This window comes from Protomyctophum bolini, assembly GCF_963924005.1.
Source record: "Protomyctophum bolini genome assembly, chromosome: 17".
Lineage (NCBI taxonomy): Eukaryota > Metazoa > Chordata > Actinopteri > Myctophiformes > Myctophidae > Protomyctophum > Protomyctophum bolini.
In genome coordinates this window covers 24,460,038-24,477,472 of record NC_137878.1, presented here as the reverse complement: position 1 = coordinate 24,477,472, position 17,435 = coordinate 24,460,038, and the positions used below count along the sequence as shown (strand labels likewise).

The window sequence follows — 17,435 nt, the reverse complement described above, 5'->3', positions numbered from 1 at the left end:
CTCTTGGGGTCAAAAGCCATCTCCTGTGTCTTGGTTGTCATCACACCACTTTTCCAAAGCTCTGTACCTCTAAAAAGTAGTCTGCTAAATCCCTATCCTTATCCAGAAGGGCTAAGTTGGCAGTATCATCCGAGATTTTTATTGATTTTTCTTATTTTTATCCCACGTTTTGCGACCTGTGTTTTCACCCAGTGTCAATTATCTAATGTAATCCTGGGCGCTACACTTCCTCAGCCAACATCCGAGAATTTAATGATGTAATTGTTCGGGTTGCCGTAGAAGTTTGGTCAAGCCAAATGCATAATTATTTGTGACTATAACTAAATCCCTGGAACAACATATTTTCAGATGGGGGTCGGCAGCCAATTACATTTTATCTTGGGGGTCCTTGACATGAAAATGTTTGAGAACCACTGACATAGAAACACAGGTTTTTTCAGAAAACAGTTGTGATTTAGAAGACATTCATAGAATCGTCCTCAGGTCTAAATGGCTTAAATTATTTAAAGAAATATCAAAATGTAAACCTCTGGTGTTCTTTCCCTCAGACATGGATGGAACCTTACAAACCTCCCCAACAACTCTGGATCCATCCTTCGGCACCTGGGCGCTGTACCCGGTAAGAACGGCTGGAAGTGGCCTTTTTACTGTTCTATTGTCAACACCCACACGTCCACACAGACGCTCTGCATTCCTCCTCCCGGTCGGGCCCAGCCCAGGCAACTGGAATGGATTGTGGAGGAGGTTATTATGGGATGTCTGATGCTTTATTTATGCACCGTTAGAATGAGCCAAGAGGAAGATGCACCACATCACTCATGTCTCGGAGTCTGTGTCCACTTTATCATTGCTCTGCTTTTAGTTAAAATCATTGTTCTTGTTTTTCTCTCCATCTGTCTCTTTCTTTTGTCTAAATCCTCTCCTCTCCTCTCCTCTCCTCTCCTCTCCTCTCCTCTCCTCTCCTCTCCTCTCCTCTCCTCTCCTCTCCTCTCCTCTCCTCTCCTCTCCTAGGGGTGACCATTCCCTGGCTAAATATTGGCATGGTCTTTTCTACCTCATGCTGGTCTCGAGACCAAAACCGCCTTCCGTTTATTGATTACTTACACACTGGTGCTGATTGCATTTGGTAAGTAGTTTTATACTTAACACACATGGGGGGCAAAGTCACTCACTCACTCACTCACTCACTCACTCTTTCACGCACAGTCGCACACCTACATTTTCAGCTCAAAAAGCAGCTTGAAAGCAGGAATAATTTCTCCATCTTATAAGTTATTCGTAAAGGATAGAGAGGAGGGAGATTCTGCATTTGCTCGCTGCCTGCAACCCTGATCCCTGACTTTAGGGAATGCACGATCTGCACTTAGACACTTACACACACGCACACAACATTTTCAAGACACAATCAATATTTTACAGACTGCTTGGTAGGCCATTGGGCTGCAATCTGCAGGTCTGCTGGTTGTCCAAAGGCTGTGAAATAGTCTGGAAATGGTACTAATCCTTAAGTTACAGACATGCTTGGAATTGGATCTGTACCGTTACAGTACCAGTTTGGGCGTATTTTGCCCACCTGAACAAGTTCTTATACTTATAATGTGGGGAAGCCATATGCACCGGTTTGGCTGCCCAAACCTTGGCTGTAATAATTCAAAAGTTTTACTTTATTTTGTGTCTGTGTGTGTAGGTATTCTGTCCCTGCTGAGGAGAAGACCAAGTTGGACAAGGTGGTGCACACACTGCTCCAGGCCAATGGGACCCCTGGACTAGAGATGTTGGAGAAGAACATCATGGTGAGACTGTGTGTGTGTGTGTGTGTGTGTGTGTGTGTGTGTGTGTGTGTGTGTGTGTGTGTGTGTGTGTGTGTGTGTGTGTGTGTGTGTGTGTGTGTGTGTGTGTGTGTGTGTGTGTGTGTGTGTGTGTGTGTGTGTGTGTGTGTGTGTGTGTGTGTGTGTGTGTGTGTCGATTTCATCGACTAAAACTAAGACGGAAAATGTTCTTCGACTACCATTTTTCACTGACAAACTAAAATATAAGCGAAATAAAAACTAAGCCATGATGACTAAAACTATGACTAAATATGCTGACGATTTTGTCAACAAATAAAAACTAGACTAAAATGTGACTAGTGGACAAGAGATCCAGTATAAGTAAAAGACACAAGCCATTTTACACTTGGTTGCATGCTGAAAATAGCAGATCTGCTATTTTCAGCAATTGTAAAATCAGCCATTACGACGGCATCAAGGCCCGCCAAAATACATTTTAGTCACCTGTACTGTAGATATAGTCGACTAAAATCGTATGATATTTAGTCGACTAAAACTAAATTAAGTTTCATTCCAAAGACTATGACTAAACTAAAATAGAAATGTACTGCCAAAAACAACACTGGTGTGGGTGTGTGTCTGTTTGAGTGAGTGAGTGAATAACAACAGAAAGCGGTGGTTCTGTGGTCATTCTCTCCTCTCTCTCTCTCTCTCTGTCCGTCCAGATCTCTCCAGAGCTCCTGTGTCGCGAGGGCATCAAGGTTTACCGTACCGTCCAGCGGAGCGGACAGTTTGTGATCTGCTTCCCCGGTGCCTTCGTCTCCAAGGTGTGCTGTGGCTACAACGTGTCGGAGACGGTGCACTTTGCCACGCCACACTGGATGAAACTGGGCTACCAGGCTGCAAAGGTCCGTGTATACTCTCACCAGTGGTGGAAAAAGTACTCAATTGTTTTACAAGTACCAATACTGCTATTTAGAAGTACTTCGTTACAAGTAAAAGTACGGAATTGAAAATGTGCTTGAGTAAAAGTACAAAAGTATCGGCATCAAAATGTACTTAAAGTACTAAAAGTAAAAGTACTCATATTGCAGAATGTGCCATTTCACAAGTTCAAACTGTGTACAAAATCTTTTGAAAATAGCAGATCTACAAGCTCACAATGCATTACTTTTACTTCAGTACAAATAATTGTACTGAAGTAAAAGTGGAGTATAAGTACTGGAAATTGGAAATACTCAAGTAATGCACAAATACCTCAAAATTGTACTCAAGTGCAGTAAGTAAAAGTACTTAGTTACTTTCCACCTTTCATGTTTCACACAGTAGCCCCTATGCAGCCATATTGTGCATATACTCCTATATTGATGAAAATATATTGGGATCTAAAATATATTTTATTATACAATAGTTTAGTTACAAAAGACCTTATGGTCTGAAATGCCCCGTTAAATTCCTTCAAAACCAAAACATTCAAAGTACAGAATTAGATTATATAAACAGAGGAGCTATTCTTCTTTTTTTTTAAATGTCTCACTGTGGCCCCCTTGTGGGTGACTGATTTATTGCTCTGAATGATAGACTTGACTCATGAGCCCTACATAACAGACGTGAAGGTGGAATTAAAAAATAACCTTATATAAGTTATTGTCGAGGAATAATTGCTACATTTTAATCTATAAAACTTCTATAAACGTTTTATTTTCTGAGCCTGGCCATTTCATGGGACCTCTTTATTTAAATTACACTGAAGAGGATGTTATTTGCTGTGGTTATGTGGCAGTGTTGATTTTGGCAGAATGTTTTAGTGTTAGTCTAGTTTTAGTCTACTAAATCTACAGCTGATTTAGTCGACTAAAATGTATTTTTGGACTTGATGGCGTCGTAATGACTGCTTTTCCACTTGCTGAAAAATGTCAGCATGCAACCAAGGTGTAAAATGACTTATACTGGATCTCTCGTCCACTCGTCCCTTCCTAACATTTTAGTCTAGTTTTTATTTGTCAATGAAATTGTCAACATATTTAGTCTTAGTTTTAGTCATCATACCGTAGCTTAGTTTTCATTTAGTTTCCATTTAGTTTTCGTTTTTTTCGACTAGTCGATAGTCATTTTTTTCCGTCTTAGTTTTAGTCGGACAAAATCAACAACACTGTTATGTGCGTACATCAGTGATCATCAGCTGAATACTGTCCGTGTCGACGTCGTCTGTGCAGGACTTGAAGTGTCGGCATATAGCCAAGCCATTCTCCATGGAGAAGCTGCTCTACCAGATCGCCACGGCAGAGTCCAAGAGAGACAACAGCCTCCTTCTCAACACCATCTCTGCCCTCCTCACGGACCTCAGGTATAGGAAGGATGCACACACTCAACGTTAGGGGTGTAATAGTCTCGCGTTACCAGACTGTTGCCTCCATGATTTACAAATGCTTCCATCATACAGTCTGGAGCAACGGAAGAGCTGTCATGAGTAAACTATAAAGCGGAAGTGGAGCCTCCTCCCACTTCCGTTTCGTGTTTACAGTCGCGCACATTTATCTAAGCATATATAGCTTGTTGCTTAGCAATTAGAAATAAAAAAAATAAGCTCTAAAGATATTTTAAAATATATTTTACGGAAATGGCAGCGTCCTTACTCAGCTCATGTAGGTCCAGACTCTATATAGATTTTGGAGATTGTGGAATAGTTGTCTGGCTACGCGAGACTAGGGGTGTAACGATAGTAACTGCATCGAAAAATAGATTTTTTTTAATTTCAAGAATCGAAGTGTATATCAAAATTAAAACTACAACATTGACTATGTATCGTATCGTGTCGTTTTGCAATGCAAATAATCGGTATCGAATCGCTTTGCTTTGCAAATAATCGATTGTATCAATACTACATTTTTGTGCGTGGTATTTAGACATTTTTAGGAAAAAAAAGAATAAGAGGAATTTAATTACTTAGTTTAAAATGATGTCAATGTATTTTAAATAGTTACTGTATCGATTTCAAATAATTGAATCGTATCATCTCGCCATAATGAACCAATATCGTCCATGTATCGTATCGTCAACCATGTATCGTATCGCTGTTAAAATGTATCGTTACACCCCTACTCAACATCGATTTAACCTGGAAACCAAACAAATCTGCCAGTGCAAAGGAAAAAGGCCTCGGCAGATTAGCATGGCCCTGTTTGGTCGTGATTGGATTTATCTGTTTTATCACCAGAGGCACCTGCCGCTTGGAAATGCCACACAGAGATTCCAGACTAATATCTATGCAGTGATGTTAGTCTGGCCGTGCCAGGCTACAGCCGGGCAGGGAGGGCAATCTTTGTCAAAGTCTTTGTTCAAAGTCCTCTATCTTCAAAGGAGTGTTTGTTTTCCCCATCCTTCTTCCAAACATCGGCGAAATTTTAAATGGTCTTCATTAGCAGGTGAAGCTGCACAGATAGGGCTTTAAGGGTGGCATTAATTGTACCGTAATTTCCGGACTATAAGCGCACCTGAATATAAGCCGCACCAGCTCAATTTAGGGGAAAAAACAAATGTGTACATATACAAGCTGCACTGGACTATAAGCCGCAGGTGGCCATAGAGATAGATTTAGTGGCCGTTAGCTGTGAAAATACATAGATTAGCCGCACCGTTGTAGGCCGCAGGGTTGAAAGCATGGGGAAAAGTAGCGCCTTATAGTCCGGAAATTACGGTAATTGTTTGTGTTTTTTTATCTTCTCTACTATAACCCGCAAAGGTTCCAGCCAACTCATAAACATACCCGTTGTGTCCATTTCTCTTCATTCATCTCCACTTCTAATAATAATAACACTAAATAATTGCAATTTTTCCCCCACGTTTTCTCTCCACCTGTCTCTCCACTGAGTCCCCCCCCCCCCCCCCTCTCCCTGAGTTCCCCCCCTCTCCCTGAGTTCCCCCCCCCCCTCTCCCTGAGTCCCCCCCCCCCTTCTCTCTCTCAGATGTTGCAACCGGCCTGGCCGCTGTGACACTGTGAGATTTATGACCTTTGGACACAGGTCCAGGGAACTCGAGCTGGGGGACGTATGGATTATAGACATACACAGACACACGCTCACTTGCACAGTAGTTGGTTGCATCAGTGTACTAAAGCAGTGGTTCCCAAACTTTGTCATGTCAAGTACCCCCAAATTGATTCTGGGCCAACGTGCATTTTCAGAGCATGTTACGATCAATACATCGATTATATGTTCCAGCTTGGATCAACGGAACCAACATACTGTACTTACTGTACATTTATTGCTATCACTATGAAAAAAACATTTTTTCAAGAAATGTAGACTGCCAGGCCGTCCCACTAAAAGGTGAGGGCCACAGTTGTTTGGACGCAGTGTTGAGTGTACAGGGGCCTTTCACGTAGGTAGGACCGGACGCCAAGGACGCTCATGCAACAAATGAACTAATATATACTGTATCAATTTCAGAAGTGCTCTACAATCAATCACCTTCGCCCTACTTTCCACGTAGTTTTCTAAAAACTAAAAGTATACTGTATCAATTTCAGAAGTACTCTGCTCTACAAGCAATCCACCCCCTGGCCCCTACATTCCAAGTAGTTTTCTCAAGTACAATGATTGAGTGTTGTAGAGCAGATGAGAATCTCATGAGACTCTCAATTAGGGATGTCCCGATCGGATTGGGTGAGCGGAAATCGGAGCTTTTTTTTAAATTTATTTCAAAATAAATAGTGTGTCTAAATAGGCTTGTGTCTAATGTAAATCTCAAAGAAAGATGTATAAACAATGCTATTGTGTGAAAACTGTCATGTTTCTGCTCGATGTTTCAAGTGTTTGTTTGTCCTCCTGGGGCACTAGTTCCAGCAGTGGCAAACACTTGGTCTCAAAGAACATACAACAAAGACAGTCACAGAGGCATGAAATAGCCCCATGATGAAAACAAAGGAATGCAACCCCCACTATGCAATGCATGCATGTCTCTGAATGATAGCCAAAGTCATGCAAACGGTGTTTTCTCTACAAGAGTTTTAACTTTGACTTCAGTTCCATAAGCTGTAGTTGCAAGATTCATCTAATTTACCAATGACGTGAAAAAAAGAAAATCCTCAATGATAGTCCTTCTATAGTTCTAATAAAAGTAGTCACATATTTTGTTATTGAACGGCAACAGAATAGACTAGAGTTACATACTGTACATTTCTCACATGGCACAAGTGTTGTATAAAAAATATAAAGATCGGATACAGGGAAAATCGGTATCGGCATGTCTCAAAATCTAATCGGATCGGGAGCAAAGAAAACGTGACCGGGACATCCCTACTCTCAATCCATCAATCATTGTAACGTCATCGTTTCCATGCCGTCGCTGACTTTGTTTGCTCTCATCCAATAGGAACATAGAGATGCGTCAGCGGCAACAGCTGTTCGAGGCGGGTCTTCTGTCGTCCGCCCGCTATGGGACCCACGACGGGAGCCTGGGGCCCGTGGACGGACGCAAGAAACCCCGGGGCAAGTGGCTGGCACTGGAGTCATCAGAGAGACGCTGTCAGACCTGTCAGCATCTCTGTTACCTATCTATGGTGAGGCATACTGTGTGTGTGTGTGTTACAATTACACTTACAATTACACTTTAGGCATTTAAATACTTACAAGTGCCTGTGATTGTAGTTTACGGGGCCGTGTACGCAGAATGATTTTATTTGCCAGCGCTTTTCTGACATGCCCTTCTATAGTGAAGACGTCCTGGAGTGCTCTTCCTAGCGCAGGGCGTTTCAGCACTCAATGTGTGCGCTGCGTTTTTCGGGGGAACGCTCTGGGGTGCTTAAAAAAAAACAACGGTTCAACGTTTGGGAGAGGAGAACGCTGCTCATCGGTGTCGCCTTCCTGTGCAGAGGATTTGAGAGACACTCAACACATCACTGAGGCTCCCTCAGCCTTCCTACTGTGTGTGTGTGTGTGTGTGTGTGTCTGTGTGTGTGTGTGTGTGTGTGTAACTGGACATCACCTCCCAGGGGGAGATGGGGTTGATGACCTGTTGCTTTCTGTCTCTGTAACTGTAGAGAGATGACTTCCGCACACCCGGTAGGTAATTTGGAGCAGGTGCGATGATGAGGCATATACAATGTGGAAAGGAGAGACACCCACACACTGCCACTTGCTGGGTTCAGAGCATTTATTGAAGCAACGTTTCAGTCTTGCGACCTTCCTCAGGCTTGTGACCTTCCTCAAGCCTGAGGAAGCTCGCAAGACTGAAACGTTGCTTCAATAAATGCTCTGAAGCAAGTGGCCGTGTGCGGGTGTCTCTCCTTTCCACATTGTCTCTGTAACTGGACATCACCCAGCCAGGGGGAGATGGGGTTGATGACCTGTTGCTTTCTGTCTCTGTAACTGGACATCACCCAGCCAGGGGGAGATGGGGTTGATGACCTGTTGCTTTATGTCTCTGTAACTGGACATCACCCAGCCAGGGGGAGATGGGGTTGATGACCTGTTGCTTTATGTCTCTGTAACTGGACATCACCCAGCCAGGGGGAGATGGGGTTGATGACCTGTTGCTTTATGTCTCTGTAACTGGACATCACCCAGCCAGGGGGAGATGGGGTTGATGACCTGTTGCTTTATGTCTCTGCAGGTGGTCCAGGAGACGGACAACGTGGTCTTCTGTTTGGAGTGTGCCCTGCGCTACGTCGAGAACCACAAATCCTGCAGAGGCCTCAAGATGATGTACCGATACGATGAGGTACTGTAGTATAGGCCACCGCTACTCTGTTCATAGATTATGTACCGATACGATGAGGTACTGTAGTATAGTAGTACTGTAGTATAGGCCACTGCTACTCTGTTAATAGTGTCCTATCCCCTGTTCCTCCAGATGGGGGAGTCATTAGCTGGCTTTCTGATTTGTGCTCATAATTGAAAATGGGACCAGCAGTCTTCTTGGACCCTCATGGGAATTAACATGGTTAACTGCTGACAATATTTACGGACGTCTTTTTTAGGCTAGACTGCCTTAGTTTAAAGTTGCCTTTGAACAGCCACTGCACCGACCGCTGAGTTGGTTAAAGTTACCTTTGAACAGCCACTGCACCGACCGCTGAGTTGCTCGTCATGAAAATCCACTTTAAAACGGTGTAATCGCTTGTTGTAGTGTTGAAAGATATTCCATAGCGGCGATCACAACAACAGACTGGACGAGGAATCCGCTCACTGCCTGGTAGCTTCCCCATTGTAAACAATAGGGAATGAATTTCCCATAACCCTTTGCACGCCATAGCGACGGACCTTTTTGCGATGACGTCATCAAAACGCGTCTCAGATCCCATTCTGTCCGTTGGATTGCCCGTATGACTTAAAACTGAATAAAAACGTGGATTAAACAATGAAAACGTAACTCGGGCAACTCACGAATTGCAGGGAAAGTGTTCTATACTTAATTAACTCGAGCAACTCGTGTTTAGAAGTCAAAGTGTTTAATAATATAAATATGAAGAATGAGATTATAATAATAGCATTTAAAGTAAATGGTAAATATGTGAACATAGTTGATCTCTTCTCTCCTATCAGGAGCAAATCAATAGTTTAGTGAACCAGGTGTGTGGTAGGGCCATGGTGAAGAACGGAGCAGTTGGAGGAGCGGTCGGGGACCCCGTTCACGCTCCCAGCCCGGCCGTCAAGCCCTCGCCAGCCAAACGAGGACCCCGCAAACGCCCTGCCACCGTGGAAGTGTCCCTGTCTCGCCTGTCCTCGACCCACTTGCCCAAGACGGCGGCCGTTTCCTGAGGGGACGCCTCCACCACCACCTCACCACCCTGCGTGCCCCCCCCCATGTTCTTGTTTTTATTTCACTAGAATCACTATCACCTTGACTGACACCCTCCTCCCATTTTTAAGAAAGAAAGAAACAAATTGTTACCAAGCTTTTATGTCCGCCTGCTTCACCCAAAAAATATATCCCACTTTATTCACCCTCCCCCCTTAGTAATGACATGCTTGTTTCTAAGAAAGAAGAGACAACACAAAAATAAATGAAAAGCAAGATGTCTTTTTTGCACTAGCGTGAAAGAAGAATTTGTTTTTATTTTTGATGATGATTTGAGACTTTTAGTTTTATCGTGTGTGTACCTTTTTTATTGTCGTAAAAGTCGTCCATCTTAAGCGTTAAACTGTAAACGTCACACAGGTAGACTTGATGAGCCCTTAAGTCCTTAAACTGAAATAGTTAACATTGGAATCCTATTATCTTAGCCCCAGCCCCGTCCCCTGGCCCCTAGACTGCACCGCCCGTTCTCCACCTCCCCCTCCTCCCGAATCACACATCACTCAACTGTGAACATGGGACAAATGACAAGGAGGTGATATTTGTTTTTGTTTTTGTTTAGCTCTTTCTATTTCTATAAATTTTTAAATGACCGAGTAGTTACCCAAAGTTCCTCTCTGTCCTTTGCTCAGAGGAAGAGGAGTAATATTTTTTTGTGTTTTACTTTCTTGATTGATGCGGCTCCTGCAATTAAAAAAAAAAAAAAAGAGACAAAATACAGGGGCTGGCGATGCGAGGTAAAAACTTGAAAGACAGACAATGATGTTGGTTTATTGTTGGCTGGCTTTTTTTTAAAGTTCTATTTTGAATTCTAGCTTTGGTTTTGTTGATAGTTTTTTTTTGTAAGAAGTCTTCTGTGTACTTTATTTGTCGTTAATGATGTTTCTTTTCCTTGGTGGATATGAGAGGGGCGGAGCTACAGCTGCTCACCTCACTTCCTGGTTAATATGGAGGGATCCCTCTTTCGCTTGCGAGTGAAACCTGTGCCTGATTATAAAGCGAGGAGGTCCATTGTTTTGGTGCTGTTGGTTATAATTACTGTATAACAATACGAAAAAGAATCTGGGGGGTTAGCACCAGCTAGCTGTTAGCTGCTAGCTGCTCTCGCTAGATAATTAGCTCCTAGCTGCCCGTGCTAGATGTTAGCTGCTAGCTGTTAGCTGCTTGGTGGAGCGCCCCCATCCCACAGGGCGGAAAGGCCGTGAGGTTTTTTTCCGGTTCTAGATGTGCAATCGTGTTAACATTCCATTCTTCCAGTCCTCTTGTTTCATCTGTACCAGTAAACATGAATTATTATATTATTATAATATTATTATTATTTTGTGTTTTTTGACTTTTTTTTTATCTGATGTGCTATCTTGAGTAGAGCCACTAGTCAAAGTGTAAAATGTGAAATACAAAAAATCCCAAGTTATTTTTTCTTTGTTTTTGGCCCTTTATTGCTTTTTTTCTTATTTCTTTAATTTTTTTGCATTTTCTTCCCTTTTCCGGATGTATTATGAGTGGTTTAAGAGACGGAAAAAGTCCAACACAAACTAAACATTTTTTTTTTGTTTTTGTAAATAATCCTGTAAATTTCTTTAAATACTTGAGCCTTTTTTCTGTGGTGAAGGAAGGAAAGGAAAGAGGAAGGAAGGAAGAGAGTGGAATGGAGTTATGGAGGGGAGTCCTTGATGAAGAAACAGCCTTACATTACCTTTCTTCATCCATGTGAGTTTGATGCTTACAGGGTTGCTCTGGTAAAAGTGTATAAATAAATTTTAAGTGCTGCTTATATCACTAAGAAAGAAGATATGGAGTAGCAACCCCCCCCCCCCCCCCCCCACCCCTGCCCCCCCAAGCCTAGTTTTGTTTGTTTAGCTTTACTTTTATAAAGAAAAGGGAAAAAAAAGAGATGTTCACAAAAGAAAATGGGTTTTTACATTTTAATTTCTGAACATTCAACAAAAATGTAGTAGCTACTCATGTTGCACTGAGCTTGCCAGTGGTGACTGTCAAGATTAAAATCCTATAATCAAGTTTGTTGATTGTCGTCCCTCACACAAGACTGAACTGTTTTAGGACTATTTAATGAAAATACTGAGTTGGGTGTTTTCAACATAAAAAAAAAAGTGGTTGTCAAGTTTTTATGGCCTTAGGGTATGGACACACCAGGGTTTGATTACGCCTAGTACCCGTTGGATTCTGCCAATGCTTTTCAATGGAAACAGAGAGGAAAGCTCCGCAATGGCAACAAAAATGCTCCGCTATCGTCGAAAAAACGTTGTCCGAATCAAACTCTGGTGTGTCCGTACCCTTACAATGTATGTTTTTTTCTTCCTCATTGTTTTTTTTCTTTCTTTTTTCTACAGTCTGAACTGTTTGCTCCCAGTGGGGTTTCTGGCAACTTAATTTATTAGTGCTGCGCGTCTCGGCCTTTCCCTCCCACTCGGAAAGAGAGTCTCTTGTTGGTTATATTGACAGTTTTTTACTTTTCCAGTTTGTACTTTAAGGTTTAATAAAAACGTACTGACAATTCACTGTCATTTCTTTCCAACTAGTGTGTGTGTTGCTTTGTCCGGATATGGATTGACACGTTTACAAACGAAACCATTCAAACCATATCGTTGTACATACTGTATATATTCTGCCCATATTGAGTAAGTAGAATTGATATACAGTATCAAATACGTTTGTAAAAATGCAAATCCTCTTCAGCAGTGTTGTTTTCGTCGACTAAAACTAAGGCGAAAAATGTTCGTCGACTACCTTTTTCCACTGACGATAACTAAGTGGAAACTAAATAAAAACTGACTAAAACTAAGACTAGTGGACAAGAGATCCAGTATGTCATTTTATGTCATCTGTTGCATGCTGAAAATAGCCGATCTACAAGCTCAGAACGCGTAGCGCTGCGACACGTTGTGGGCTGTATTTTCAGCAGGTGTAAAAACGGTCATTACGACAGCATCAAGGCCCGCCAAAATGCATTTTCGTCAACTAAATCGACACTGTCGACTAAAATCTTATGATATTTAGTCGACTAAAACTAGACTAACACTAAAACATTCCGGGTGACTAAAATGTGACTAAAACTAAATAAACTATTCAAGAGACTATGACTAAAACTAAAATCTAAATTTGCTGCCAAAAACAACACTGATATACAGTATCAAATAAGTTTGTAAAAATGCAAATCCTCTTCAGATATATTTGAGGCACATTTACCCCTGAGCCACCGCCGCCCCACAGATGCACATGCATGCTATTGCTTGGGTTCATTCTGAAAACTGGTTGATAAGCCAATGCAATGCTGTTGTAGGCTAGGATGGAGGCTTGTTGTGTCATTTCAACTTATTGTCGTCGCAGCAGCTGAGCCAATCGATGTCCTGAAGGAGGATTATCTGATGAACATGTTCACGTGTACAAACCTTTTGACTTACAGAAGGCAATGATGCTTTTTCCGAGAACAACAATGTCGAGGAGGAATCCTCATTCGGCATTTTCTGCTTCAAATGCAGCACATGTTTTCTGAGCCTTCACCACTAGAGTTGTCCCGATACCATTTCTTTTTTCAGACCAAGTACGAGTACAAGTACTTTATTTTTGTTGAGTAACCACTTATTTTCCCTCCTTTTTCTCATAGATGCAGCTCCGATCTACACTTGTCAGTTGTCATTTATGCTTGTAGATCGGCTGTTTTGGGCGATTTGCTGAAGTGCTGGGTCAGACCTAGCCCCGCAAGCAGAACCCGAATGTAGTAAAGTGTCTGACACTTTTATGACTTTACTGCATTGGGTCCTGCTTCAAGTGGGGCTGTCGCCAGTTACGCACAAACAAATACAATGTAACACGCCATGAGACGGACTTCTGCGCGCTTTGACCATGGTTATTCATGTATTGACTTACGAATGTGCGAACTATAAGTACCTTACATACCATACCGACACATCTCCTGTGTCGCGGAAGCCGTTAAGTATTTTTAATCCATGATTGATTAAAAATGTCGCTTCTTCCTACCTTGTTTATTGACACCTCATTGTACCGCCTATCTGGCTAGCTAGTGGTGCTACAGCTATGACGGAGCAGATCAAAGGCAGGGACATAGCCCGCAAAGCCAACCGCACATCGGGAGGCGGTACAATAAACGGTAAATAAACAAGAAGAAATCAAAGCGACATTTTTAATCAAACATGGATTAAAAATACTTAACGGCTTCCGCGACACAGGAGATTTTATCAGAGGTATGTAAGGTACTTATAGTTCGCACATCCGTAAACAAACACAATAAAAAGCGTCCTAATTCCGCGCCGATGGACTAAACGATGAGTGTGTGTATATCCGCGTCCCAACAATCGCATTGAAAAATCTTAGCTTGACCAGGAACCCTACGGGTCAGCCCGGTTCGGTTCGGATTGGGCTGACCCAGGGGGTTCCGAGAGGGGCTAGGTCAGACCTTGCTCCCGTTGCATTCATTCAGCCTAGTATCAATTGAATGTTTTGGTACTCGGGTTAAAGTATTGGGGCCAGTACAGAGTACGAGTACTTGAGGGTGGTATCGGCCCGAGTAACCGATACCAGTATCGGTACAACTCTATGTAACACGTACAGCATCCCTCAGAATCATATCACTGCTTAACTGCTGCTCTGTATTCTGGTCTGAGTGTGTTGTTAAACCCCAATGTTTAACATTGCCATTGGCAATAAAAGCCAGGGCTCCACTACTCTGGTCTAGAACAGTGGTTCCCAAAGTGGGGACCGGGGACCCCGAGAGGTCCTTGAGAATATCTGCTAGAGCTGTAAAAATCTTCTCTTATGGGGATCCCTGGCATATCTTTTCAAATGGTGGGTCCGCGGGGCTAATTAGTGTCAATTTGGGGGTCCTTGACGTGAAAAGGTTTGGGAACCACTGGTTATCTGTACATTAAGCCTCCCTAGGCTCTCCCTTCTCGTCACAAGGCAAGGATAAGGTACAAATGCAGACTCGTGGACACAGGTAGCGGTCTAGCGGAAACTCTTTACTGAGCAGGAAGTACACATGAGGAACAATATGGTAACGTGAGACTAGAACACCACTGGAAGACTATTCTCACATCATGGCCAGACAACTATCTGTTCCCTAATCTCTGTATAATGCATAGCAGTTTCTGGCACCACTGAAAAATCTGCTATTCATTTTTCTCCCCCATATAGATTTACAGGGAGTTGCACCACTCAGTTCACACGGTTGTGATTTTTTTTATTCGTTTTTGAATATTTAATTATGATATAGCCTACTACATTTAATACATTGCTTTGTTTAGAGTTTTTATTTTATTTTTGTATTAGCCTTGCATATAGCCAGCCTTCATCATCTGCCTTTGCAATGAATCTTGACCTCTATTGACCCAGCATATCCACGTGAGGATAAAGGTTTTATCGTCATGATTCACCAGGATCCTGGATGGCTTCATTCAATATGCTTAAAATAATTGATTTTTTTTTTAAATCTTGAAAAAGAATGGGAGATTTTTCAGTGATGCCAGAAAACCACACCCACTGGAACTATGCCCACTGTAGCCTGGGCACCAGATGATGCACCGGATGATATGCTTACGTCATGTTTTGCCTACAACAAACAGGAAGCTGTTTGTTGCTTCCTGTTTGATTAAAAGCAATAAAAGCTCTCGTAAGCGAGAGCTTTTATTGAGAGGGAAAAGGAAGTTGTCGCCGCCTGTTCATCCTTTCTGGCGACTACAAAACAATACAACATGACGTAACCACATCATCCGGCCCCAGCCGGGATCATACGGACTTTTGAAACAGAGACCAGGCTTTCCACTGTCATCTGTTTGCCAATACCATTCAAGAAAATATATTTAAAAATATATTTTTTTATTATTTATTTGGGGGGGGCTGTATTTTATATTCCATTTCACACAAAGTTAATATATATATATGCTTCGACTACTTTGATTTACAGTAGGACACATTTTTACGCAACTGCAAAGACGAAATGGAAACCATATGGAAGGAAGCATTTGAAAATTGTGAGGCCCCGAAAGCGCCTCCTGGCTCAGTGCCAGCCAGGCTCTGGGCAGCTGGGCTCTGGTGAACTGATTAATTTGCGTGCAACACCTGGGTGGTGGACTGGTGCATTTTGACATAAAAAGGTAAGCTCACAGACGCAGCACAGGCTTTTTAAACCATATATAGCGCCATGACTATTCTGCCCAATAACTCAGTTGACAAGTTAAAGTTTTATTCAGTTTTCAAGGTAGGTTTAAAATAAGAAAATAAAGAAATACGCACATGGGGGAGGCGGGGTGGCCTCGGTCCCTGCAGGCTCACTCAGAGGGAGACGTTTATTATTTATTAACATTAAAGTCAACCAACATTTCAGGAGAAATTTGAGTGTGGTTGGTTTGAGGAAAGATATGTCTCAGACGGTTCAAGAATGGTCCATATCATTGCATAATTAGCTTATCTTGTGTAAGCTTATAGCCTACCGGTATCTGACACAGCAGGCTAACTAACTAGCGTAATTTTGTTAGCTAACCGATAGAGTGGTCGGGAGAAGGAGACGCTGCCCATCACAAAATATTCTATAAATATTGTAGCCTAAGCTAAAGCTAATTAGAAGAAACCTAGCTTTGGTCCACATAATAACGTCCCCCTAAGAACCATGCTATATTAAGAAACCATAAACCTAATAAGTTGGATGTTGGAACAAATGTTACTGTTTCAGTCAGTTTGAAACCGTTTTGTCTATATCCTCCTGGGTATTTTCCAGTGCAGCACACACTCGGACAGACAGAACAAAACATGGATTTGGTCCTCATTCCAGTCCAGTCCAGAGGATGAAGTTCACCTGAATGTCCATTATTGTTCAGGGACTGGACCAATGAAGCCGTGGCAAGGTAAATCCATTGATTAGCCTATGTCAGAGTCAGTGTCATGTGATTATATCTGTCTGAGATAGTGTGACATTTGTTGCATTGTAATATCTTGGTCCTGTATGCAATAATTTGTCATGTGAACATGGCATGCCAAGCAAAACTGAACCCTTTTAGTGTTGAACTGCACATAGAGACACACGCACGTTTTTGCGGATACACTGTATCATATAAGCTTGTTTTGTTATCGTAAAGATTTTTTTATATTAAACTGAATACTCTTCTATAAAAATGGGATTTGAACTGATTGCAAAGACCACTAGTTAAATGTCCTGGATGTACAGTTCAGTACACAAACCTCATTTATCTAAAATGTATGATCTTATTTGAATTTCTAAAAGTCCTAACCTGGCTTGTAAACAGGATTATACCGGTACACAAATTCATAAAATGGAATACTGAATTATTCTGAATACTACTGGAATATTATGTGCAATTCTGCATATAAACACATTTGGCAGTGCATGGTTACTTAGTCAATCCATTTTCAGACCATTGCCTTTCGTACAGTATATTCCTCCCAACCACAGGTCGGCAATCCACGTTTGATTTATAGAGGGTATGCGCGTGAGTGACATCATCATCATCATCATCATACCCGGAATTTATGCGGGAACACCTACTGAGTAGCACAAAAAAAACAAAACTTTCTGGCCTTGACAGCCCATACATCCAAACAGAAAAGTCCTATCTGATAGCATTAAACAACGTTAAACTCACTTTACTACTCACTTTTCCACTCGATTTGCCACTTATTTTATGCATGCGCACACCCTCCATTATGGCAAATTGACTGCATTATGTAAAGATTCTGACCTTGAATTTGTTTATTTGGTAGTTTTTTTTGTACTGTATGTTTGTGAGCGTACAGTAAGCATGTATGTGCATTTCGTGGGGTTTGTGCACATCCTTTAGTCCAGTGAGTCCAGCTAGGCAGTCTCAGTTGAAACCTAAC

General features: G+C 42.0%; 1 protein-coding gene across 1 annotated transcript in view; it reads left to right on the top strand.

Moving 5' to 3' along the window:
- Positions 1–12,102, top strand: part of jarid2b (jumonji and AT-rich interaction domain containing 2b) — a 156,113-nt gene extending 144,011 nt beyond the window's left edge. Inside the window, exons 11-18 of the mRNA XM_080786756.1 lie at positions 549–619; positions 1,012–1,126; positions 1,688–1,793; positions 2,495–2,677; positions 3,986–4,116; positions 7,143–7,329; positions 8,382–8,489; positions 9,314–12,102. Coding sequence (XP_080642882.1) covers positions 549–619; positions 1,012–1,126; positions 1,688–1,793; positions 2,495–2,677; positions 3,986–4,116; positions 7,143–7,329; positions 8,382–8,489; positions 9,314–9,529 — 1,117 coding nt within the window. The 3' untranslated portion in view covers positions 9,530–12,102. The remainder of the gene's footprint in view (positions 1–548; positions 620–1,011; positions 1,127–1,687; positions 1,794–2,494; positions 2,678–3,985; positions 4,117–7,142; positions 7,330–8,381; positions 8,490–9,313) is intronic.
- The last annotated feature ends 5,333 nt before the right edge of the window (positions 12,103–17,435 follow it).